This window comes from Ammospiza caudacuta, chromosome 4, assembly GCF_027887145.1.
Source record: "Ammospiza caudacuta isolate bAmmCau1 chromosome 4, bAmmCau1.pri, whole genome shotgun sequence".
NCBI classification, from domain to species: Eukaryota; Metazoa; Chordata; class Aves; order Passeriformes; family Passerellidae; genus Ammospiza; species Ammospiza caudacuta.
Genome location: NC_080596.1, coordinates 70,622,080 through 70,647,337, shown reverse-complemented (window position 1 = coordinate 70,647,337; position 25,258 = coordinate 70,622,080). Strand labels below are relative to the sequence as shown.

Here is a 25,258-nt window from a genome sequence, read left to right as displayed (position 1 = left end):
TGCCTTTCTCCACTTTTCATCCCTGCTATTTCAGCAAGGAATTTGGTCATTCTTACACAGAGATGCCATGAGGAGCCAGCAGTGCCCTTGTTTGGCCACACAAGCAGAATTCAAATAAGCCAAAACCAGGCAGTTGATCATTTCTGTGCTGGACAAAACCACTACTGGAGACTTTAATTTAAGATTCCATCTCTCCACGCCTGCCAGGCTGCTGATTGCTAATATTTGCAAATAGAAGCTGGAAAGTTTCCATTAGGTAATCTGAATCTTGGCAAAGGATCTTCTGGAACTGCATGGGAATCCAACTGCTCATTTCAGAGGAAACGTGGCAATTTTGAAATCCATTCTAACCTGGACCAGAATTTAAAATAAACAGTATTTTGCATTTCTAAAAATTCTAAGGACACTCCTTGTTTTTTACCTGTTAGGAATATAGTTTAGAGTGCTCTCCAAAAGACCAGATTTCATCTCAGTCACATGAAAAACATTCAAAACATTGTTCAAAAGATCTAATCATCACATGGACCTTATCAAGAAAAGTATTTTCATTCTCTTTAAACAATGTATTTGAGAAAAGTGAAGGTTTTTACAGCTATTTTTTAGTCCTTTCCTTAATCCCCCATACTTTAAACATATGCTGAGGCAACTGAAACAAGTTTTAAATAAGTTATTTTAAACTTCAAGCACATTTTTTATCTCCAAACAAAATCCCAAGGGTACTCACAGTAACACGTTCCTTTAAGTGGATTTCCTTGATATCTGTTTTCAACTTCACACCTAAAAAGAATATACATTTTTTAATAAATGGAATTTTTTTGCAGTTCTATTTATTCCCAGCCACTAAATACCAGAAAACACAACCTGTGCTGAGAGCAGTACACAATTAAAGATGAATGTCTGAGCTAGACTGGGCTGATGAAGAAATTTCATGTTCGGTCCAAGTCCAACTCATATGCAGTAAAAATGCAATATAAAATTCTGGATATTAACGTTTGCATCCACCTGGAAGGTATTTATTAGCTCTCCACAATGCATGGAACTGGATTAGCTTAGTCATTTATGGCTATTCCAGGTTCTATCCTATAAATGTTTACTCATGTGAGCAATGCTTTAAAAATAAACCTGGCAATGAAATTATTTGGAATTAAATTATTTCCCCTAACATTACACTAAAAGCATTTCTGTTATGTTACAGAAAAACCTCCAGCAAATTTGTTGCTCTAAAACTGCTCCATTAAACTGCTTGAATGTCAAAGGCTCATTTCCGATATATTTACACTCACACTGAACAGCATCAGAGAGCACTGACGGTGAAATGAGCATGGACGGTGAAATGCGCCGGGTAAAAAGAAGATATTGAAGGATAAAGCAAAGCAGAGAGAGACCAGAGCAGGCCCTGGAGCTGCTGCAGGGCTGGAGCCCCTCTGCTCTGGAGCCAGGCTGGCAGAGCTGGGAATGTTCCCCTGGAGAAGGGAAAATTCCAGGGAATCCTCAGAGTCCCTGGAGGGGCTCCAGGAGAGCTGCAGAGGGACTGGGGACAAGGCCTGCAGGGACAGGAGCCAGGGAATGGCTCCCACTGGGAAAGGGGAGATTGGGCTGGGATCTTGGCAAGGAGGGTGGGCAGGGGCTGGGCTGGAATTCCCAGATTTGCTGTGGCTGCCCCTGGATCCCTGGCAGTGCCCAAGGCCAGGTTGGACACTGGGGCTTGGATGCCCCTGGGACAGTGGGAGTTTTCTGCCATGGCAGGGGGTGAGCCCAGAGTCTCTTCCAACCCAAACCATTCTGTGATTCTATGTATAGTTTGGGGCGTGAGGATTTTTTCAGCCATCCCTTCTGCATGATATTCCCAGCTGAAATGTTTTTAAAATTGGAATTCTTCAGGAAATCATCCTGTTCATGATATTCCTCAGGGGACCCACGGCTGGCTGCGCTCTCAGTGCAGTCAGTCAACTGTCAGGAGGAAGAAATGAGCAGAGACATCATAAACACAACCATTAAAAAATGGGGGGGAGGAGGGGTGTCTAAGGTGGTACGTGCACAATTTTTTATTGCAAATAAGAAAGGGAAATGAACTCACAGCTGACACTCATCTCCTTTGATTCCCTTGGTTGTGCAGAAACATTTCCCTGTGTTTGTGTTGCAGACGGACGCGTGGCCATTGCACTTGCAAGCTGTTGAGCAGAGGGGGAGAAGATGCAACATTGAATGAAGAAGAGAAGCAAATTCAATAGCAATTAAGTCCTTTAGTTGTCAAACTGAGATACATCAACAATTAACGTGCATATGAAAACCCATTTGGTGTCCTTTGCTTTCTTTGTGCTACAGAAGGCAGATGAAAATAGAACCGTGCGTCAAAACAGAGCAAGCACAGGCTACCCAGGACTGGTGGTTTGTATGAAATTATCATCAGACTCAGCTTTTTAGCCTCAAAAATTCATTTAACTTCCTCTCCTATTGTTAGACAGCAGGGCTGATATCATAACTAGGAAGGAAAAGACAATATTTGAAATAATTTTGGGCTTGTTAACACATTTCAGCCAAACTCAAAACTCTTGAGAGAAGAATTGGGAAAATAAAACAAAGCCCATGGGACTTCAGGGGCTTTTTCCAGAAATAAATAAACAGACCTTGGGAAAAATAATATTTCATCAGTCCTACTGAGGAAACAATGTCATCATCAACAGCACCAGCAGAAAAGATCTGGTGCTAAGATGGTGATGATGTCCATGTTGGGACTAGTTACCCAATATATTTTAGGATAACTTTGTGCAGAATGTCATTGAGTTGTTGTTGAAGCAAACCTGCACAGCCCTGAACAACTTCAGGTTTGGGGCAGGCCCAAAACAGACCACCTCATTCACCTGAGTCTGCTCAAGATCCAACCCAACGTAGAATGGTGAGGACATACAGGAGATTTTCTTCATAAAAATCCTTCTCATTTAAGCTAAATGCTGATATTGACACACTTTGAGACCTTTATTTACAAAGATGTAGAGGAGAAACAAAACCAAACCAACAAGTAAGAACAAAGCCTACACAGCCAGTTGACTTTGACATCTTGTTCATTCTCACTGCAAGAACAGATTTAACAACTCCGGGCATGTAGGTGCTATTTAGGAGTCACTCTGCCAATGCAGGTGCATCCATCTGGAACTGTGCACAGCAGAGTGTACAATATAAGGGAAAAACTACACAAAGCAAAGATCCCTTGTTTATGGTCCTTGAGCTTGCTGGGAACAAGATGCTTTAAAGGCCAGAGCCTCCTTGTTAAGAAGACATATTCCTCCTCATTAAGCAGCCATGCCAATCAATGTACCAGCAGATTCTTAGACATCGAGTCCCCATCCTGAATATCTCTGCCAGCTTTGGACCTTATTTTAGGAATCCTTTTGATATCTTCTTTCTGTTGGCACACAATGGAAGCTATACTGTATCAGGGACACTTAATTGTGCTTCTCAGATGTGGATGAGTGGTTTCCTAGCAGCAACACAGAGCAAAATAGGAAGAAGCAAAAAGGCCTATTGTTGGAACAAGGAGACTGAATGAAAATTCAACAAAGTAATTGTATTCTGTGAAGGAAACACTCTTTTCATTAGTGCCACTTAAAGAAAAATAAGTCTTAGTACTATTGAGAATGTCTTGTACTTCTTTCCTTATGCTTTGCACAAGGGAAGCAAAGTGACGTTGCATCAATATTCAGTATGAACATGTTGTAGTGTGTTGTTACATACATGAAATTTCTCTTGATTTTTTAACCTCGGGTTGTTTAAAGGCAGATTGCAGCATCTTGAGCAATATCATTAATTTTTCTTTCCTCTCTGCTCTTTAGCATATCAAGAAGACTGAACACTCAAATATCTCTATTTAAAACAACATAATTTATTCATTTATCCACTTTCCTACAAGCATGTAACTGGAGATCATTCACTAAATAACTGGAATATGCACAGAGACATCTTCTCATGGCTTTTCAGAGACCTTTAAATTTTGGAAACAAACTATTGATAGAATGTTCTCGACAAGCCTGGTGGAGTTTACAAATGACAATTTCCCACTGGAGCCAGAGGATAGAGCAGAAGCCCACAAGCACTGGAAATGGCTTTTTGACTGTGAATCCTGGTAACAGCCTGATGATGAACCATGTTCTACCTGCTGGTGTTCCTCCTACCTTCTCCACAAAGCAGGGCTCCCAGGCTCACTCAGAGATGGTCATGGGGGTCCTCACTGCTCTTTCTGTGTTTGTGATGGGCCAGCTTCCCAATGGCAACACCACCAGCCACCTGCCCAACACTCCATGCATGTGCTTCAGCTGCCCTGCAGGGCCCCCCAAGCCCTGGCAGAGGGAAGCAGGCAGGTCCATGGCAGCAGCAGCTCATGGGCCACCAGTGAAGGCTGTGTGGATGTGTTCAGAAGCGCTGCCACAGCTGCAATCTGATTTCAGGCATAATAGTGCCTTCCCTTCACTTGCAAATAACTTCCTTATCTCCCACCAGCATATTTTCATGGGAAACTTTAACCAGAAAATTCAGAAAAATCCTGAATGCAGAGAAAGCACCTTGCAGCTATTTTTACATTTGATGTCCTGCATTTCCTGCCCTTCTTGATTAATACTTCTCTACTTGGACACTTCCTAAAAGCAACCTCTGAGGAGTGATTTACCTGCCATTTAGTTATTATCTGCCTAGCTCTGCCAACACCAGGGCGTATGATGTGATGCAGACAATTTTTTCAGGGAAATAACTGCAGTTTGACAAAATATTTTCAACACAAGTAATATAATCTTGTGTTGGGACTTTTTACAGAGATATGCAGGACTGAAAGCATTTAAATAAAAGAGGGCAGAGTTAGACAGGATATAGGCAAGGAATTGCTCCCTGGGAGGGTGGGCAGGGGCTGGCACAGGTGCCCAGGGCAGCTGTGGCTGCCCCTGGATCCCTGGCAGTGCCCAGGGCCAGATTGGACACTGGGGCTGGGAGCAGCCTGGGACAGTGGGAGGTGTCCCTGCCATGGCAGGGGGTGGCACAGGATGGTCTATTAGAACCCTTCAATCCCAAACCATTCCATGATCCCAGGACTCACACTAGGCAGTGAGTGTGCAAGCACACAGATGTTTGTGTGTGTGTCAGGCTGGAGTGTACAACAATAGTCTGCAGCATGGCTGTGACTGTGGGCTCTAAAAGCAGAGCAGCACTAAGTATTGCTCACAAATGCACAGAGTGAAATCAGCACACTATTAATGGCAAAGGATGGAAGAACCAGAAGCTAACAGAAGGGAGAAAACAGGAGCTAGCTCTGCTACCTATCAGCCAATCCTTATCTGAAGAATTCCCCTCTGGAAAGGTTTTCACCAAGCAAAAATGACTAATAGGCAGAAGTCAGCCTGGCTGCATCAGATAGGGTGATTTGCTCTTGCTTTCCCTTTCCCAATCCACTTCAGTCTTTCTGCCCAGGTTCCTGCTTCCCTCATTCTTTCCCCTTCCCAGTAAACAGTGTTAAATCACAGCAAATTAAAAACCTGGGTCCAAAGCACTTGAGAGCAAAGCACTTCTGACAGGAGCTACTGGTTCCATCAGATAAGGAACAAACGCTGTTCCACAATCTCTCTACACATTTTCTAATTGCTTCTTCAGGCATCTGGATGATTTCAGTCTGTCATTCATTACCTCAACAACAAACTATTTTGGGACAATCCTCATGCACAAGAGTCCAAAGGAACTTACTCTCCATTTCCACATACACGGAAAAACGACGCCTACCAACAGGCACGTTGTGATGCAGTGATTAAAACTGAAAGCTCAGGGTAGAATTCTGTATTTTCTCAGTCAACTCAGCCTCAACTTATTCATTACTTTCAAGAAAACTTTAGAGCATTTCAAAGTATATTCACCTGAAATGAGCTTATGAGTATCAGCAGTATTTTATCTGGCAGATAAGGTTGTGAAATCAAGTGTCAGGGATGCACCTTCTCCTCTGAGCCCCTGTGCTGTGTGCTGGAATTCCATATCCCTTTGTTCTAAGGAGGGCAGCTGTATCCTTGTGAGTTTTTCACCCTCTTCTTTGAATCTCTCCATTGGGAAGTTCGTCATAGCCCCAACCATCACCACCTCCCTCTTCTTGAGGAAACAGGACTCCATGCTGCAGCTACTGACCCTCATGTTCATACAAAAGGTCAGCACTACTCCCAATAAACATCCTAAATTAATATCCAACTATTTTCTACTGGATTGTGCCACATTTGGAAGAAGCAATAAAAAGTCTTCAATGCCCACACATTAATCCCACACAGTTCATTCTTCCAGGCTGGCCACAAACCACCCACACTCATTTCACAGAAGTACTGACACTGCCCTGAGCAATGTAAATTTTATTCTACCTTTTCCATCCCTGTATCTAAATGTCTCATTCCATCTCACTATACTCCACTAACATAATCCACTGGGTCAGTGCTGTTTAACATCTCTGCTGGTGACAGGGGCACTGGGACTGAGGAACCCACAGCAAGTGTGCTGGTGACAGCAATCTGGTAAGGTCAGGATGCAGGAGGGGAGGGGGACATCCAGACAGACCTAGATGGCCCCCAACAGTACCTGGATAGCACAATGGGGGCCTGAACACACCAGAGACATGGGACTGTGTGAACCTCATGAAGTTACACAAGGCCAAGGGCAAGGTCCTGCACGGGGCTGGAGCAAGGCAGAGCACAAGCACAGGATGGGTGGGGAAGGGCTGGAGAGCAGCCCTGGGGAGAAGGACCTGGGGGTGCTGCTGGGTGAGAGCTGGACATGACCCAGCCCAGAGCCCCTGACCCCAGCCCTGGCTGATGCCAAAGGCAAGGTGGGAATTGTGTCCCTGTGCCCCTCCCTCAGGTGAGAGCCCACCTGCAGAGCTGCCCCAGCCCTGGGGCCAACAGCAGGAGGACGTGGAGCTGCTGCAGAGAGCCCAGAGGAGGCCCCGGAGCTGCTGCAGGGCTGGAGCCCCTCTGCTCTGCAGCCAGGCTGGCAGGGCTGGGAATGTTCCCCTGGAGAAGGGAAGGCTCCAGGCAGAGCTCAGAGCCCTGGCAGGGCCTGCAGGGGCTCCAGGAGAGCTGCAGAGGGACTGGGGACAAGGGATGGAGGGACAGGACACAGGGAATGGCTCCCAGTGCCAGAGGGCAGGGCTGGATGGGATATTGGGAATGAGGAATTGTTCCCTGGGATGGAGGTGAGGCCCTGACACAGGGTGCCCAGAGCAGCTGGGGCTGCCCCTGGATCTCTGGCAGTGTCCAAGGCCAGACTGGACATTGGATCTGGGAGCAGCCTGGGACAGTGGGAGGTGTCCCTGCCCAAGGCAGGGAATTGGAATGGGATTTATGGTCCCTTCCAACCCAAACCATTTGAGGATTCTTTGATTTAATCTCTTAGGAGCAAGAAGCACCTTCCCTCACTTCTGCACCTCTCACACCTGGTCTCCGGTTTATAGTTGGTCTCCCCATGCCAGAGCACTGAAAAATTCACAACAGTTCAAAACTATACCACAAGGTTGCAGATCAAAACTCCAAGTCTTCCATGTATATTTGTCAATATTAAATGCATTGGTGTTTCCAGGAAGACTTTTTCCCAGTTTGTTAACTGGATCTTGCACAGCTGAAAATGGTTCTTTGTGCCAAAGAGTCCCAAAGCACTTTACTAACTGAAATGCAATTTTAACAGGGTTCTCCTAATCCTCAACTGAAATCCAGCCAAGCCTTCAGTGAAACACTGCAAGCCTTTATGAAGCAGACAATTTTAACTATTAACACAGAACACATTAACCAAAAGGAATAGAAGGTGAAACTTAGATAAGCAGAAATTTGTTCAAGACATTTGGATCAACACTGTTTCTTTTAAATACAGGATCACCAAACACTAAAATACAGACATTTTTCATTGTGGTCATTCCAAGTTTAGAAAGGAGGCCATAAAATCATCTTTACATGCATGCAGTGAAAGCAATTCCACTCAGCAGTCTGGGTGTCTTTGATTTGAAGAAACAAGAACTGAGCCTCACCCACAGGAAAGAAAACATGAATTATCAGGATGTAATTTGTGTTAGGCCAGCAGAGGACTGAGCAGAGCGGGAGCCTCGGGGCTGCACTTACGCTGGCAGGTGCCCCCGTTGGTGGGGTCCCCGTAGTAGCCCGAGATGCAGGTCTCACAGTGCCTGCCCGTGGTCAGGTTCTCACACTTCTCACAGACGCTCTCGTTCACACACCGGCTGTGCCCGTTACACTGGCACGCTGTGGGAAAAGCAAACAGGAAAAGCCCCTCTGAGTGCAGGGGCTCCAACACAGCCCTCAGAGACCCTCGGGAGGCTGTGCTGGGCAGGGGACAAATGAAACCATTTCATGCACCTTCCCGAGAGCTTCTCGTCTCTTGCTAGCGATACATGGGCCCAAAGACTGGTGTACATCAAAAAATGGAATTTAGAGCAACACACTGAAAACTGAACTGCAAAACACTACATGCACATTGTACTGGAAGCTGCTGGTGGGAGGGATTTACAAGGAACGGAGAGGGGAGTATGTTACATGGCTTTGCAAGGGTTTTTCAGGGTGAGAGAGATAGACGAGAATCTTGGCTTCATGATCAGAAGGCTGGATTTATTAATTTATGATATATAATACATTAAGATATACTATAAGGAAATAGAGAGAAAAGTTCAGAAGTTTGCTAAGCTAAGAATAGAATACGAATCAATAACAATAGTTCTATGTCCAAGCAGAAAACAAGGACAACTCTCCTGTGAGTGGTCAGCAAATCCAAACACTCACAGAAAACCAATCACGGCTGCACCTGTTGCATTCCACAGCAGCAGAGAACCATTGTTTACATTCTCTTCCTAGGGCCTCAGCTTCCCAGAAGAGGAAAAATCCCAAAGAAAGGATTTTTATGAAAAAATATCGGTGACAGGAGTGTTGGTTTTGTGTCAAAAACATTAGTTAAAAATCATACTAAGCATTATTAACACTTAAAATGACCTTCAAAGGAAGATGTGCCTTCCTTTCAAACAGACTTAAAATAAATAAACAAACAAAAGTTAAAATCTCGTAAAGATCTGTAGGGAAAGGAAAAATTTCTCTCAAGTAATAAATGTCTTCATGCAGCAAACCTGCGCAGTTCAGCTGCTTCACAGCCCCTTCCATCTCCAAGTGTGTAATTCCTACTTATATTCCATGCTCTTCTCCCCCCTCCATTAACAGGAGGGAACATAAGACACCACCATAGTGTTGAAAACTCTCTCCCTTTGCACTCAGTGGAAACGTAGGACAGTGAAACGCTGCTCTTTACCTGGACACTGGATGAAGGACCAGTTGTAGTTGGTCTCTGCAGGGCACATGCTGACGTTGAGCACAGGCTCCAGGCTGTGCTTCCCTGGCGTGGAGGGGGTGGGCATCCTGACAGGCCCCCGGTAGGAGCCCTCGATGCACTTGCCCTTGCCCGTGTTGCTGGGATCCGTGCACCACCCGCAGCCCGGCTGCTCCAGGCACTGAGCACACGTGCAGTACCCTGAGCAGTTTTCAGCTACAAAAAAACAAACCACGATATAAAATTGTGGAAAAAAGCACAATCTCAAACACAGGCAACAAAAAATGCAGAATGTATTCTATAACTGTATTTTTATCTCACCAAAATATTTATCTCATCAAATCTAGAAATATTTATTCTGATATGCACAGCAACATGTTCATTCATATCAGCATATTTATTCCAGAATCTAAGATGACTATTAAAAAAAGGTTCCAATAGTCAATGAGTTACAAAACAGCACAACACACACACAGGTTTTTCGAACCATTACACACCACCCTCTAACACTAGAGGTTAATGTTCCCTCTACAAAACATCTCTGATTTATTTAAAATAGATAGGACAATCAAATGAGCCATCTGGAGGCAAAGGCTAAAAACCAGCCAGTTTAGTCACTTGGAGCCTCTTCCTACCATATTTCAGTATCACATGCTATTATTTCAAGTATTTAGCTGAGGCAAAAAGCATAGAATACAAATAGGAAAATAAAATTCCACCCTTTAGCCTCTCCTTTCTCTAATGGGATTGGATTTTAGGGGTGACGAACTCTTAACATACTAAAACTTTTTACATTTCTTTCCCTAGACCATCTTGAAAAATATTTTCTGGATTCTTGGTGTTGCAAGATAAGGAGACTTTCTATTTTGATGTTTAAATAGACAATATTTGCCTTCAAAAAGAAAAAAAATGTTTGTTTTCCATTATTTTAGCTTACTCATCTCCTGCCTGATGCTTCCTCCAACTTTTGACCTCTGGCAATATGGGAAGTTCATACTTTCATGTTCCTTAAATTCATTTTCTTCATCTCTTATTTTGCAACATTTTGAGCTACTTGTGATGCCCCTGCTCACACCCAGCTCCTAAAGAATTCAACATAAATAAAATAATTTCTACATCTTCACTTTTTTAAAACTTAAAATTTTGTTTTAAGTTTTTAGGCCCTTTTACTCCACTTTGAAAGGAAAACACACTATTCGAAAGTCCCATGAAGCTTTTGCAGTTTGCTCTCATCTACCTAAAAGGGGCAAAAAAGTAAATAATTTCTTTAAAATGAGGTAGGAATTCCTACTACAGTCTGTAAGTAGACAATACTTCAGAATAAAACACTTGTGTAAACCCTGATTTGGATTTGAAAATCAGGCAATTGCAGAATGTTTTGGGTTGGAAAGAGGCGGTGCTGTTCCACGCCCTGCCATGGGCAGGAGCCTCTGGCTGGAGCAGGGTGCTCCAAGGCCCATCCAGCCTGGCCTCATCCCCACCATCCTGGGAATGTCCAACACACCCCTCAGGGCTCTCCATGGGCAGGAGCCTCTGGGTGGAGCAGGGTGCTCCAAGGCCCACCCAGCCTGGCCTCGTTCCTCCATCCTGGGAATGTCCAGCACACCCCTCAGGGCTCTCCACGGCCTGTCCCCCACCCCAGCCCAGCACCGTGACTCACGGGGACAGCTGCTCATGGTGTACCACTCCATGCACTGCCCGTAGGGGAAGGAGGCCACGTAGGCGTTGGAGTCCACGCACTGCTGCATGTTGCTGCACCACATGCACTCGGAGCTGCCGCTGGTGCACTCGGCGCAGGCGGCGCGCAGCGCGCACGGCGTGCGGCACTGCTTGGCGCTGTGGTTGGCTGTGGGGAGGACAGCATCAGAGCTCTGCCAGGAACAACCGTGCCCTGCTCCCGCTGGGAATGGACCTAGGGACCATCCCATCCCAGCCCAGCCCAGCCCTGCCATGGCAGGCACACCTCCCTCTGCCCCACCAGGGTGCTCCCAGCCCAGTGTCCAGCCTGGCCGGGGCATTGCCAGGGATCCAGGGGCAGCCACAGCTGCTCTGGGCATGGAGCAGTGGTCTCTTTTTCTCTGCAGTTCTGCTGATGCATTCCCTAGTTACCCTCCCCAGCAAAGTGCAGGGCAGAGCCCTGTTTTACATGAGCTCACAGGCACATGCTTTAAGTGATTAGATCAGTTCCAGACATCAAACAAGCACTGAACTAACTCAGCAGTTTGTACTCTGAGCCAATGCTTTAAGTTTTGCTTCAAGTGACTGTTCTCAGACCATAAAAGCCAGCACAAAGCTTAAACCCAAGTGCTGCAAGTGAAAACATACAGTATTTGAGATCAGGTTCCACATTCAGGATTCGCATCCTACTCTTCCACAAAGAATGATTTCAACTGCTGCAGTGTACTTAATTTTTTTTTTTAATCAACCAACTTCCCTAACACTTAAAGAGGCATTAATTGGTATTCAGAAATGATCAGCTACAATGGAGAATTAACAGACCAAGCCATCTGAAAAGATATGCAGTTTCAATAAAGCTGGAAGACTTTTCCCAAAAGCAAATAGATTGTTTTTTTCAAAGTTCTCATATCTCCAAAGTGTCTTGGCCAATTAATTTCAAACTTTGATAAAATCCTCCTCTGGCTACATAGCAGGGGAGGAGAAAAAGGGGAATTCAATCAGAAAGTTACTATTAATTTTTTATTTCTTTGAAACAGGAGAATGCTGCATACCATAATTACCCTAAATGTCACATGTAGGTATGCAATTAAGAAAAAAAAATAATTAAAATAATGTACTTCAAATATTTTACAGTTAACAGCGTAAATAGTGAGCTATTTTTAAAATTTCTATTTCCTGCATGAAATACATACACAAGACTCTTGTTCAGAAGTATTTTTCTTTGGCAAAGTCATAATGCAGCTGGTTCAAAATGTAACAAATTGCATTCTCTTTACCTTCCAGGAAATATAAATCAAGCAGACAGCTGCTGTTACCTGGCCTTTCACAGACAGTGCCGTTGACCTCATTGATACATGTTGCTGCCTTCAACCCCTGGTGGGAAGGCTCAGCTAAATATCCACAAAATCCAGCATCACTGGGTTCTTTGGGAAGCCACTGGACCAGGGTGTTGGTGAAGGGGGACATGTCTTCCCAGCACCAATAGGAGACATTGATTTTCCTCAGTCCAACCCATGGAGTCAAAGTTTTGGGCTAGAAATAAAGAAGCAGGTCAAATCTAAAGTAGTGTTGCTGGACACAAAATTCATAATATAAAGATCCTATAAGACAACTATTTCTAGTGGCAAATTATTTTTGGCACACTTTCATTTTGGGGAGGAGCATTTGAGCTCTGTTGATATAATACATGGTTTTACTGCTAAAATAAGTAAACATCACCTACTTCAAACCGATTTTATGCACTTTTATACCCTAGAGCTGCAGCTTCCAACAACAGGGTTACAAAGCATATCATGCTAACACCAACATATTTTATTGTTATTACTAAACATCTACACAGAGTTTACTTGAAAAAGGAGCAACTGCAAAGCAGAGTCTCCCCCAGCACAGCCACCAGTGCTCCAAGCCCCAGTGTCCAACCTGGCCTTGGGCACTGCCAGGGATCCAGGGGCAGCCACAGCAAATCTGGGCACCATATGCCAGGGCCTGCCCTCACAGGGAACAATTCCCTGCCCTCACAGGGAACAATTCCCAATTCCCAAGTTCCCATCCAGCCCTGCCCTCTGGCACTGGGAGCCATTCCCTGTGTTCCTGTCCCTCCGTCCCTTATCCCCAGTCCCTCTCCAGCTCTCCTGGAGCCCCTGCAGGCCCTGCCAGGGGCTCTGAGCTCTGCCTGGAGCCTTCCCTTCTCCAGGGGAACATTCCCAGCCCTGCCAGCCTGGCTGCAGAGCAGAGGGGCTCCAGCCCTGCAGCAGCTCCGGGGCCTCCTCTGGGCTCTCTGCAGCAGCTCCACGTCCTCCTGCTGTTGGCCCCAGGGCTGGGGCAGCTCTGCAGGTGGGCTCTCACCTGAGGGAGGGGCACAGGGACACAATTCCCACCTTGCTTTTGCCATCAGCCCAGGGCTGGCCTCACCTGAGGGAGGGGCACAGGGACAGAGTCCCCCCTCCCCTGCTGCCCATGCTGGGATCAGCTCAGGATACACTTTCCCACCTTATAAGCATTCTATCCTAATATCCATTAAAACAGGCTCCTAGTCTCTTTAGGCTCACTTTTCAAAGGACTCTGTAGGTGGAAAAAGAACCCTGTAAATTAACAATTCCTTTTTACACTGTGTAAAGATTTAAACACTATGAGGGAAGGGCTACCATGTGTCTTCAGAAATTGACTCTACAGTCAGCTACTGGAATATCCAGAAACACCTGGAGCTGTCAGAATCATGTATTTTTTACAGTATCCCAGGCTTGGATTCCTCATTCTACAAAAGATTTAATGAACAATCTTGCTTAAACTGCACCCTACCTTTCCTTGGCTAAATTGACTCCCCTCTAAAACACTGTAAATGTTGAAACTCCACTTTAAAATTACGAAGGGTATCAAGGCAGGGAATGTTCTTGTTTTAACAGGGGAATATTTCTCTTAAGTACTGAAGCATGTTCTCTCTTGAAAAAAAGCAATCCTATTGCCTCCAACCTCATTTTTCCTAGAGAGAATTCTCCTCACAGTGGCCTCTGAGACCCAGGAGTTGTTATTCTGACGTGCCATCAGGCCGCAGCAGCTTTCCAGGCAAATCCAGGATTTTAGAAGAGATGCACAGCATCATTCTTTGTTAGGAATGTAGGTTTGTAGCACCACCTACACAACCTGCCCTGAACATCTCCCTTCTTCACCCAGGGACTGGAAAAAATATGTATTTCTTTCACTGATGCATGAAGAGGGAAAAATTCCAATTCACATCTCCCCGGGGCTGACAGAAAAGCACCTGCCACTAAATGACACCCAAATAACGCCCAATAAGCCAAGCAGCTCTGTGGAGTGAGAAGGTGACATTTTAAACAGCAGCTTCTCTGAGTGCAGTAAATAACACTTTACATTAAACACCTCCAGTGCCCCAAAGGGGCTTTTATTTATCAAATATTGTGCACAGACCAGCAGAGGGCTCCTGCTGCAGTCCAGTATTCCACCCGGGAAATGCAGGTGTGATTTCAGCACAGAAAGTGATCCCTGTAAGGAACTGTGTATGTTTATGTTTATCCTTTCCATTTACATTCTCTACAATTTCAGCTCAGAAGCACCCAGAGGGTACACTTAATTTCAAAAGAAAATCAGTTGGTTTTGGTTAAGAGACATTTCCATTGTGTACAGAGCACACAATACTCCAGCAAGGACTTCTCCACAGCCACAGTTTTATAACACAAGGGACGGACAAGAGAGGCACTCACTGAAGACTGAATCTTCTGCAGCTCCTTCAGAACAAATTCCACCTTCTTCTGGGTAGTGAGAGAAGCCAGTAAAGCACCGTTGGACCTACAGGACAGTTTGGCATGATCATAGTTCTCCTTGGCGTTGGTGATCCTCAGGCAGGAGTTGCCAACCAAATGCCAGTTTGTTCCGCAGATGTTTTCTGGGGGACAAGGAGGGGAAAGAAACTAAACCCAGAGGCAAAGGTGACCTTCCAAAACAATCAAGGTAGTGAAAAAACCATTAAAAAACATAAGCCCGGGTGGGAAAGGAGCCAGTGGCCCCCGGGCTGTGCCAGCTCTGTGGTGCCAGCAGGGCCAGGGCAGTGCCACAGTGTCCCTGTGCTGGCACTGCCGGGGCACCTCCAGTGCTGGGGCAGCTCTGGAGAGCCCTGGAGGGGCTGGAGCGTGGCCAGGGCAGGGACAGAGCTGCCTGGGAAGGGGCTGCACAATCCCTGAGGGAGCTGGGAAGGGGCTCAGCCTGGAGCAAAGGAGGCTCAGGGGGCCCTTGTGGCTCTGCACAGCTCCTGCCAGGAGGGCACAGCCAGGGGGAGTCGGGGTCTGCTCCCAGGGAGGAGGGGAAACGCCCTTAACTTGTTCCAGGAGAGGATTAGGTTGTGTAACAGGGAAAATTTCTTCCCTGGATTTGTTGCCAAGCATTGGAAGAGGCTGCCCAGGTCAGTGGTGGAGTCCCCACCCCTGGAAGTGTTCAGAAAATGAGCAGACATGGCCCTTAGTGCTGTGGCTTAGGGCTATGGTGAGGCTGGGGCAGAGGTTGATGATGATGATGATCTTGGAGGTATTTTCCAGCCTTAATGATTCTATGACCCCTACCACTAAGAAATACCCACAGCCCCATCCCAAGGCAGTATGACTTAGAGGTGTGCTGAGAAGTGTTGATACATAACACTATTAGAGGAGAAGGAAATCTGTTCAGGGGAGCTGAAGTCTGACATCAGCATTCGTACGTAATCAAAGCACCTATTACAATGTTGTACAGTAAAATAGTTGTAGGAGAAAGAGGGGAAAAAAACTGAATTTGTATTTTGTTGATGTCTTAAAGACACCTACTCACCCACACTTGTCAGGGGACCTTTTGGCAGGAGAGGGTTGTTGTGCTAATCCTGTCCACAGCACCGACTTCCAGGATTAATCCCTGCTTCAACTGGAGCACAACCTCACTACTGAAGAACTCCTTACACTTTGTGATTAATTATTTCCCTTGCAGAAAAAAACCTGATGGGCATTTCCAATGTGAATTCAGACTTAACAGATGGAAAAGCTCTCAGGTGTCAATTTTTCAGATGATCTTTTTACACATATGATCAGATCATCCCCTTTTCTATATCAAATAAAACAGGCTCCTAAAAGATGTTTTTCTCACTTTCAAAGATGAGATGTTTTTCTCTTCTTTAAAGTCTCCTCTTTTTTAAACTGCTGCAGACTGGCAAACACCAGACCTGGAAATGTCCAGACCTACCCTGTCCTAGGGGAAGCCTTTCCACATCCACTAAAATGTCCTGTCTCATGGGTTTTCTCCCCTTTCTCTATATTTTATTACCTACAAATGTTAATCGCTGAAGATCCCGTATTTCTCTCCCAGTCATCGGGATAAAAAAAAATTACCGCAAGGGAACTAATAACCAGCTCCTGTAAGCTCCACTGGAAGCACTCTAATAGGAGAATTTTCCTTAAACACTTCAGGTCTTACTTGCCTCATTTGTCCAGTATGTGCCATTATGCTTTTGCACAATTTTAGTTTCTAAATTAAATAGCATGCATTATTAAATCTAATATCTTGCAGAAGCCTATTATCAACAGCTTTTATCAAATGAAAAGGGAGAGATGACATAGAGCCTAATAATTATACGTGTGATCATAGTCCTCTTCAGACAACTGGGAATGAAAAATATTCCAGCAGACCTGCTGGATTTACTACAAATTCAATGTCATACCAAAGCTGTTATGATTAAACAGCACTATTTGCTCCATCTTAACACTAAAAACTACAGATTTGGGGTTAAAACCAACAAAAATTTTTAAAAACTTGCAACAACTTTTGGAGTGGGTGAATTTGGTACTAGTACCTACCTGGCAAAGCAATGCACTCCTGATTCCTAGGTTCCCACTGACAGTTTTGATCCATGGCACAGCTTTTACAACTTGTCTTTTTGTTACAGTAATAGGCAGGATTATCCTTAGGACAATTCTCATAGGTAGTAACAGGAACCTAAAATAAATAGCACAGGTGAGACTTTTTGTGATATCCAGCCATGTGGGTTTATAACAGCCATGATTACAATACTAATATCACAGTCCAGCTCTACAAGGCAATTTATATATCCAAAAGCTGTGGAACTGGGCACAGCCTGGACTGGTTATCCAAGATATTCCCCCAAAACACTGCCTGACATGTTTTCTGTACTAAAGCTTTTACAAGAGGGCTATTTTGTTTTTTTCTAGGGGAAGCCCTATTGATATCAAACCCAAAATGTGATTAATGAATAATCATATCACGGTGAAACCTCCAACTCTTCCCCTGCCCACAGCCATCCTCCTAAATTCATTGTAAAATACCATGCAAAACCCTTGGATCAAATTGAAAAAATTCAAACATGTAGCACTTTTGAGCTAGATATGCACTGGGAATAACAAAACAGGGATCATAAATAACACTGACAGATGGAAATGTGGACATTTGCTATTCCAAAGGGTAAATTTAAATGAGGGAAGTGTTAAGAGCCATTACGCCATTACCTGTTCCTCTGTGCAATTGTTGTGTGCTGGGATACACTGGTCAGAACACCACTGACAGCTGTTTGTGTTGGCTGTGCAGCTGTAGCAGTCTGTAATCTGATCACATTTTTCATTGTCTACAGCTATTAAAGAAAAAAACCTGCATGACCAAAAACAGGCATTTCCTGACAGAGCTCTAAGAACTTGATTATTTACAGCAAAAGACACAACCAAATAGCAGTGCCTGCAGATTTTCTGTTAGCAACTAAAATCAGGTACTTTCATGTATTTGAACTGATAGAAGGTTGCTTTTATTTACAGCAGCAATCATTTTTAGTGCCCAAGGAGCCCTAAAACACACCACCAGAAAATAATGCACCAAGACATGGAAGCACAGGTTAATGCCCAGGGAAGTGATGCCAGAGGATATCCACAGGGACAGTGGCCATCCCCCAGCACAGGCCCATCTTCCTGCAAGCCTGGCTTTCAAGTGGAATGTGAAGCTCGAACTTTTCATTCATCTTTCCAATTATTTATTGCCTGTGTTTTGTGAAAATTTACTGTGCATTGGGAGCCCAGCAAGGCAATGTCCCCTTACATCAGTTTCTATTAAATAATTAAAGGCTGCACATCTGTTACAGAATCAAGGGCTGTATAATGAATGTATCAGGATAAAGTTGTTTAAAATTATCCTAAGGGGAAACACAGGAATCAGATCTTAAAACATGAATTGATTTTATCTGCCTCTATACATAGAATCATAGAATCCCAAAATGGTTTGGGTTGGAAGGGACCTTAAAGATCATCTGGGACCAATCCCCTGCCAAAAAAACAAAGTAACTTTTCCTAAAGCAGTATCCCTGCTGTCTCTTTTGAAGAGTACAGGATAACTCCATCAGATCCAGATGCCCTTCCTTGCCCCATGGTGCTCTTCAGCCAATTCTTGGCTCTCACAAAGTCAATTGTTGGAGCAAACATTTACAGAATGATGGTCCAGGCTTGGTTCTTGGCTGGTGATGCTTGTTAGGGATAGAAAAGCAAGTACAAGCAGCAGGGTAGGAAAAAGCTCTCATGAACAAGCAGCTTCAGGAGCAGGAGATAGAAACACTTCCACATCTCCATGACCCCTGGCCAGAGGAAGGGCTGCCAGGACACATGGAAGCCCAACCACAGCCCCCGTGTAAAACCTGACCTTGGAATGGCACACAATTAACACAGGAGGAGTTTGGAAGGAGAAAAAGCCTGCCCACCTTCCAGAAAAGGGAACAGAAAGAAGGAGACACCTACCTGGCTTGGGAGGACAGTCTTCCAAGACCTTTTGCTGCTGCGCCAGTGTTGCATTTTCCCAGGGGATGCAGCGGGGAGGGCGCAGAGCCCACACACACCTGACCCCGGGGCCAGCCCCCAGGCAGGACGACTCGTTGCCAAAAGCCTCACATCTCTCAGGTGTGAACTTCAGGATGTCACTCAGGAGGAGGCTGTTGAAGCCTCCAAACACATACATGGTGCTGGACAACATGGAAGCAAAGAGAGAAAAACTCACAGCTGTTTTCATGAACAGAGCACTGCTCCAGTAAATGGGATTTAAGGTCTGAGAAAGTGTTTTATTACATGCCCGCATATATAAATCCAAATAAATAGCTCTTGGTTAAGGGAGGCACTAAAGAAAAGGTCAGACAAATTTCACTGTTTCGGAGAAGCCAGAGAGACTCAACACAGAGTCAAAGCTACTCAAGGTCATCAAACTATCTCCCCCTCCAGCCAAAATTTGAGGGGACCTGATCAACACGATTATACATAAAATGCTGAAAAATGTGGGATCCCCTTGTAATCCACACTGGCAAGACACAGAGGAAGGATAAAAATTGGGGAGATTCTACCACAGCACTACACCAGAGTTTAGAAACTGTGACAAAACAATTTGTTGCTGTCACTCTCTCTGCTCCTCTGTAAGAAAACCACACTTGGCATGTCTGGTAACAACTGAGCAGAGTCACTGTGTCAACTAAAAAACCCAAAACAACCCCCATTCCAATAATTTGTACGGAGAGGAGTGGGAGATTTCAAACCTCCTTCAGTATCCCAGCTGCACCAAAAAAACACTAAATTTTAACGGTTACACAAAAACATCACACAAAAATTCTCTGTGCATCTGTGTCTGTCAATGCACCTTTAAAAATATGGTGAAGAAGGGCCAAGGCAGCTGAAAAGAGAAGTTCTGGTTAAATCTTAAGTAGTTGTATTATGATTTTCATTCTATTTTAGAACTCCTATGAAATAAATTTCTCAAACTTGGTTGCACTGATCCAATAACAGCTGTTCATCTGGAAGCAGGGATATCACTACAGGCTGTAAGGCCTAACAGCCAAAATCTCACCTAAGATTTCACCCAAATACTGAACATCATGTGCCTGAGGAAGAGCAGCCCCACAGGAAAAGGTGTGTAAAGTGAAACACAGACAAATTTTAAAAAGCATGAGGGAAATTCAGATTTGGAAATAAATGTTGTCAGTGCAGCTAAGAAAGAGGTGTGAAATACATTGAAATGCACAATTATTAAATAACTAAAAAATAGAAATATATATAAAAATAATGACAAAAAAAATCAAATTATTGAAAAAACTAAGTGAGCTGGGACAGTTTAGCCCAGTACAGAAGGGCTGATAGGAACAGCTGAATACTAAAGGCATTACAAGAGTGAAGATCTGAAAACTTTCAGAGACTCACAGAATGGTTTGGGTGGGAAGGAACCTTAAATCCCACCTCTTTCCACTCCCTGTCATGGGCAGGGACACCTTCCACTAAGCCAGGCTGCTCCAAACCCCATCCAACCTGGTCTGGGACCCTTCCAGGGATGGGGCAGCCCAAAGCTCCATGGACAAGGGGGTTTGTGCCAGACCCTCAGCCTGTGCTGCAGCTCCTCATCCACTGGTGCCCATCCCCTACAGAACACCTGTGCCCAAAGCCCCAGAACACCTGTGCCCTCACCTGTTGTAGAGCACAGCAGTGCCCATTCCCTACAGAACACCTGTGCCCTCACGTGTTGTAGAGCACAGCAGTGCCCATTCCTACAGAACACCTGTGCCCTCACGTGTTGTAGAGCACAGCAGTGCCCATTCCTACAGAACACCTGTGCCCTCACCTGTTGTACAGCACAGCAGAGTGTCCAAACCTGTTGACATCATGGTGCAGAGCCGGGCGAGGCAGCACAGACCATCGATCACAGGCTGCAAGTGAAAAAAGCCATTTCAGAAATGTTTCTCTGGACAATGAAAAGACAATTCACAAAGCAGTTTCTTCCTGAGAGATCCCCAGGCACCTGAGATCCTTCAGCAAAGGCCCTGAGGGGCTGGACAGGCCCTGGCCCTGCCCCTGCCCTGACCAGGGCAGGAACAGAGCTGGGAAGGGGCTGGAGAATCCCTGAGGGAGCTGGGAAGGGGCTGCACAATCCCTGAGGGAGCTGGGCAGGGGCTCAGCCTGGAGCAAAGGAGGCTCAGGGGCCCTTGTGGCTCTGCACAGCTCCTGCCAGGAGGGCACAGCCAGGGGGTCGGGCTCTGCTCCAGGGAACAGGACAAGAAGAAACTGTTTTTTCCTCCTTTACTAGTAGGATTTTTCACCATGTAACAAGTTCTGGTTTTATCTGTTTATACATGAATTATTTGTAGTTTTGCCCCAAACCAGTATCACTGAGAACAGAGGCTTATCTTTTTTTTACTTTTTCCATTGCCGTTATGTTCCTAGAGGGCAGATATCCATGTTTTTAAAAATATTTTTCACTCATCATAGCTTAAAGATTTGTGGCTGTTTTTCTCTTTTAATACAATGTTAGATTATTCCATCTTTTTCTATTAGCATAAAATTTGTAAGTTCTGCTCCATTTTTCACTTGGTTTCTCAGGTAATTTTTTTCTTTGGGCAGTATGGGAGAAAAAAAAACAAATTAAGAAACATCTAACCCACTGAGCAAAGGAACAGAAGTAGGAAAAGTCAGTCCAATTCATAACACTTAAACTTCATAAAGGGAATGGATCACCTTGGGGGCCAATATCCCAGAGGCACTTGGATGCAATTTATGCAATTAAGACAGAAAAGTCAATCTTCTGTAAAGATCTACAGGGCCCTCAAATACTCCTAAGACTCTTTAATATCCTAAGACTCTTTAATATGAGATAGAACCATTGAGTAGTGGTGTGACCCTCTGGAAAAAAAAGCCCACAAACCAAACTAGCCCATGGATAAACTGAAAGGGCAAAAAACCCCAAAGTTTTATTTTTTTACTAAATTTAATTGGAGAATTTTTGGATAAAACAACAGATGCAGAGCAATTTTGTTCAAGAATGCTGATAAAAAAAATACAGAAGACAAAGATTTAGTACTTTGATAAATTGTGAATTTGGAATTCATTTTTACATGTCATTTGCTCCATCTTCAAAGAATTTAACCTAACCCAGCACCACTTCCAAGCTAAATATGACAGTTCCAATTTTTAATAGAAGACTTCAGAAAAATTGGACAGCAATTTGCAACTTTTTAGCCATCAAGTTATGTGTTATGTGAGGCCAAGAAAAATGTTTTTCTAGATTAATAGAAGGCCTGGAATATTTTGGTTTCTAAGCTTCTTTGCCATTTTTAACCAGAGATCAAATATTGGAGAAACCAAGTAATTCTGAGACTACCAAGAATCTTCTCCTTCCTGACTTAACCTAAAACTTAAAATGCTGGGATTTATGAAATACACTCTTCAAACAGAACATATCAGCTACAAAACCATCCAGCCTGTGCTTGTCATCAGAATCAGAATTTTCATGGGGTAAATAGAAAAGTTTTCGTTTCTCTTCTGTAGGGAGAAAAGATCAATTTAAAAGCACCACCTTTACCTAAGTAGCGGGTGGAGGATTAAGTGAGGCATTTTTCCACACAAAGCTGCTGCAGAGCAGGAAACCTTGACAAAGGCCAGAGAGACCAATTTTGGGGATAGGAAGAGCTAATTGGCCATTTCAGTGTGCAGAAAATAGGGAAAATACTGAGAGACAGCTCTGCCCAAGTGCTCACCCAACCCAAATGTCAACAGTCCAAAGGCTTGTGCTGAGAATGGAGAATAACACATGCACACAGCTGGACTGTTATCCTGAAACCTTCCCAAACTAGGCAGCACCTGGACAATTTGAATTTAATATGCCCCAAGCTGGTCAAGTAGAGGATAAGGGACAAGAAGCAGTCAAGAATTTTTATTGCTCACCCCCAGCACACATCTCAGTGCAAGCTGTTAGCATTGCCCCACACAGAAAAAAGGTTTTATGTCCTCCCAATACTCAGTGCATGTGCTCTGATTACTTGGAAATTTGAGGAGGGAAAACCAGAAAAAATTGATGATGTAAATAAAATTAGTTACTACCAAAATAAGCTTTAATGACAAAGGTTAAGGAGAAGACCTGGCTTTGAAGCATTTTTTTCAGATTGGATTTAATTCCACTTCTCCCCAGTCTTCCAACCATCACTGTGATTAATATCAATCATGATGGCTAATCATGAAGATGTAAAAAATTAGCAAACCAGGCAGAGAGTATACTATAAAAGTAGGGAATAAAGACAATTATTAAGCCTCTTCACTGAAGTCTCTCAGTATCAACTGGCCTTGCCTTGGGAACATTGAGGGTTAGATAACAGGGGAGTTATATGGGCTTACTCTCATGGAGACCAACAGGAGCATGACCAGGGTCATTAATTGCTGCACAGATCATGCATGAAGAACCACTGAAAAGGCATTTCTGCTGTGACACAAGTGATGGGCCACCACCCTAATGCTTCCCTAATCACACAGGATAAGGGAAATCATGCACAATGGCTCCTGCAATGAAGAGAACAGAAGTGGCCTCATTTCTGGAAAAGAAAAAAAAAAAAAAAAAAGCTGCTCCTTTCAGGCTGAGAATCTCTTCTCTACGGAATGAGGGGACTCAAGAACACCTCTCACCCACCATGTGAGGTAAAACCAATACAAGCTCCCACACATGAGTGTATATCTGGTAAGAACTGGGGACGCTGACTACATCACTCATGTCATGTAGCATGTCACCTAAACCTGAACATCATTATTGGCATATTTTGTCAAATTAATGCAATTTGTGTTTTACACCTGACAGAGGGTTCAATAGGTCAGGGCAGATAGCAGAATGTAGAAAGAAAATCTATCACAGTTGCTACCAAAGTTTTAAAAAAAAATCAAACTGTTTATGACTACCACAGAATGACAAATTACTCTGGGCTGGATGGCACCTTAAAACAATCTCATTCCAGCTCTGAGCCATGGGCAGGAACACTTTCCACTAGACCAAGCTGCTCCAAGCCCCATCCAACCTCGTCAAATACCTCATTTTAACTCCTCAATTAAAAAAAAAATCAAAATAAGCTAAAAAAAAATCAAAATAATGCTAGCTAGGAGCACACAAAGATTCCAGAGAGATGTAGCTAGAAATCACAGGAGGCACGATGGAATGACTGCTATAACAGAAAGCAAAAGAGCACAAGGATACCAAACCCTGATGGCCCAAGTATTCTGTTGCATTTTCCTCTCACAAACCAGGAATGAGATCTTGGTGGACAGTCACTTGGATATTTCAGGTTTACAGGACTATTTCAGGGAAGCCACATTCAGGGCATTCTGAGAGCAAAAGGCGAATGTCAGAGTACAGAAGGGCGTTTTTCCCCAGTGTGAATTATCTGTGTATGTACCTTCTTTTATGTAATTTCACCTCTTCCTTCCTTGTTCTTCTTAAACTCAGTCTCTGGAATCCAAATCCACAAATAAATGCTGCCCTCTCCTGGCCACTGAAACTCAGCAAGTGCAACCTAATAACTTGGCTTTCTGATTGAATAAGGCAGTGCACTGCACAGGTGGAGTTTCAGCAGGATCTAGTGCTTGTAACTGTCCTAAGAACTTGAATTTTTGACACATCATAGATTAAAACACAATCAAAAGATCAGAACAGACTTATGGCTGAGATAGCAGGACAGGAAACAGCCTCAAGTTGAGCCAGGGAAGATGTAGATTAGACATCAGGAAGTATTTTTTCATGCAAAGGGTTGCAAAACACTGGAATAAGCTGCTTAGGGCAGTGATGGAGTCACCATCTCTGGAAGTGTTCATAAAAACACGTGGATGTGGCACCTGAGGACATGGTTTAGTGGTAAAAATGGTAGTGGTGCTGGGTTGCCAGTTGGACTTGGTGATCTTAAAGGTATTTTCCAACCTTAATGCTTCCATGGTTTTATGATTCTGTAACAATATGCAATTTAAAACCTAATTTTTAATGCCCAAGGTTGTGTACAAACTGTTAACAAAGGAACTGCTGCTGTCTGTAATTAGACATCACTGCCCCTCACGTGCTTGGAATTCTGTAGCAAGGTTATGAGCTCCTCCAGACTGCAGATCCCTGTGCCCAGCAGCATTTGGGATAACACTCCCACCATAAACCAGCATTCTGGAGACAAACTGAGGACAGCTCCTGGGGAACAGCCAAGTGTTTGGGGGTTGTCATTATTTCTGCAAGAACTTACCGATATCATAGGCCATGAAGTCCGAAGAAAAGCACTTGGCTCCGTGGCTCATGGAGGTGTCGTTGTGAGTGTTTCCTCCAAACACCAGCATGGTCCCACTCACTATCACAGCTGTGTGCAAGTAGCGGAAAAATCGGCTGTCTTTGAGAATAGTCCTTCAGAAATAAAAATGTATCTATTAATGAGACTGCTGAGTACCTGGCAAAGGCAAAACACTCCATAAATCCAAGC

The 25,258-nt window shown here is 44.2% G+C and overlaps 1 protein-coding gene across 1 annotated transcript in view; it reads right to left on the bottom strand.

The window, feature by feature from the left end:
* The window catches only part of ATRN (attractin), a 148,762-nt gene that overhangs the window by 65,195 nt on the left and 58,309 nt on the right, over positions 1 to 25,258 (bottom strand). The window contains exons 10-21 of the mRNA XM_058803585.1: positions 25,028 to 25,182; positions 20,617 to 20,701; positions 18,762 to 18,982; positions 17,496 to 17,617; positions 16,830 to 16,968; positions 14,721 to 14,902; positions 12,318 to 12,534; positions 10,985 to 11,170; positions 9,307 to 9,540; positions 8,118 to 8,255; positions 2,078 to 2,171; positions 725 to 777 (exon numbers count right to left, since the gene is read on the bottom strand). Of these exons, the coding sequence (XP_058659568.1) occupies positions 725 to 777; positions 2,078 to 2,171; positions 8,118 to 8,255; positions 9,307 to 9,540; positions 10,985 to 11,170; positions 12,318 to 12,534; positions 14,721 to 14,902; positions 16,830 to 16,968; positions 17,496 to 17,617; positions 18,762 to 18,982; positions 20,617 to 20,701; positions 25,028 to 25,182 (1,826 nt within the window). The remainder of the gene's footprint in view (positions 1 to 724; positions 778 to 2,077; positions 2,172 to 8,117; positions 8,256 to 9,306; positions 9,541 to 10,984; positions 11,171 to 12,317; positions 12,535 to 14,720; positions 14,903 to 16,829; positions 16,969 to 17,495; positions 17,618 to 18,761; positions 18,983 to 20,616; positions 20,702 to 25,027; positions 25,183 to 25,258) is intronic.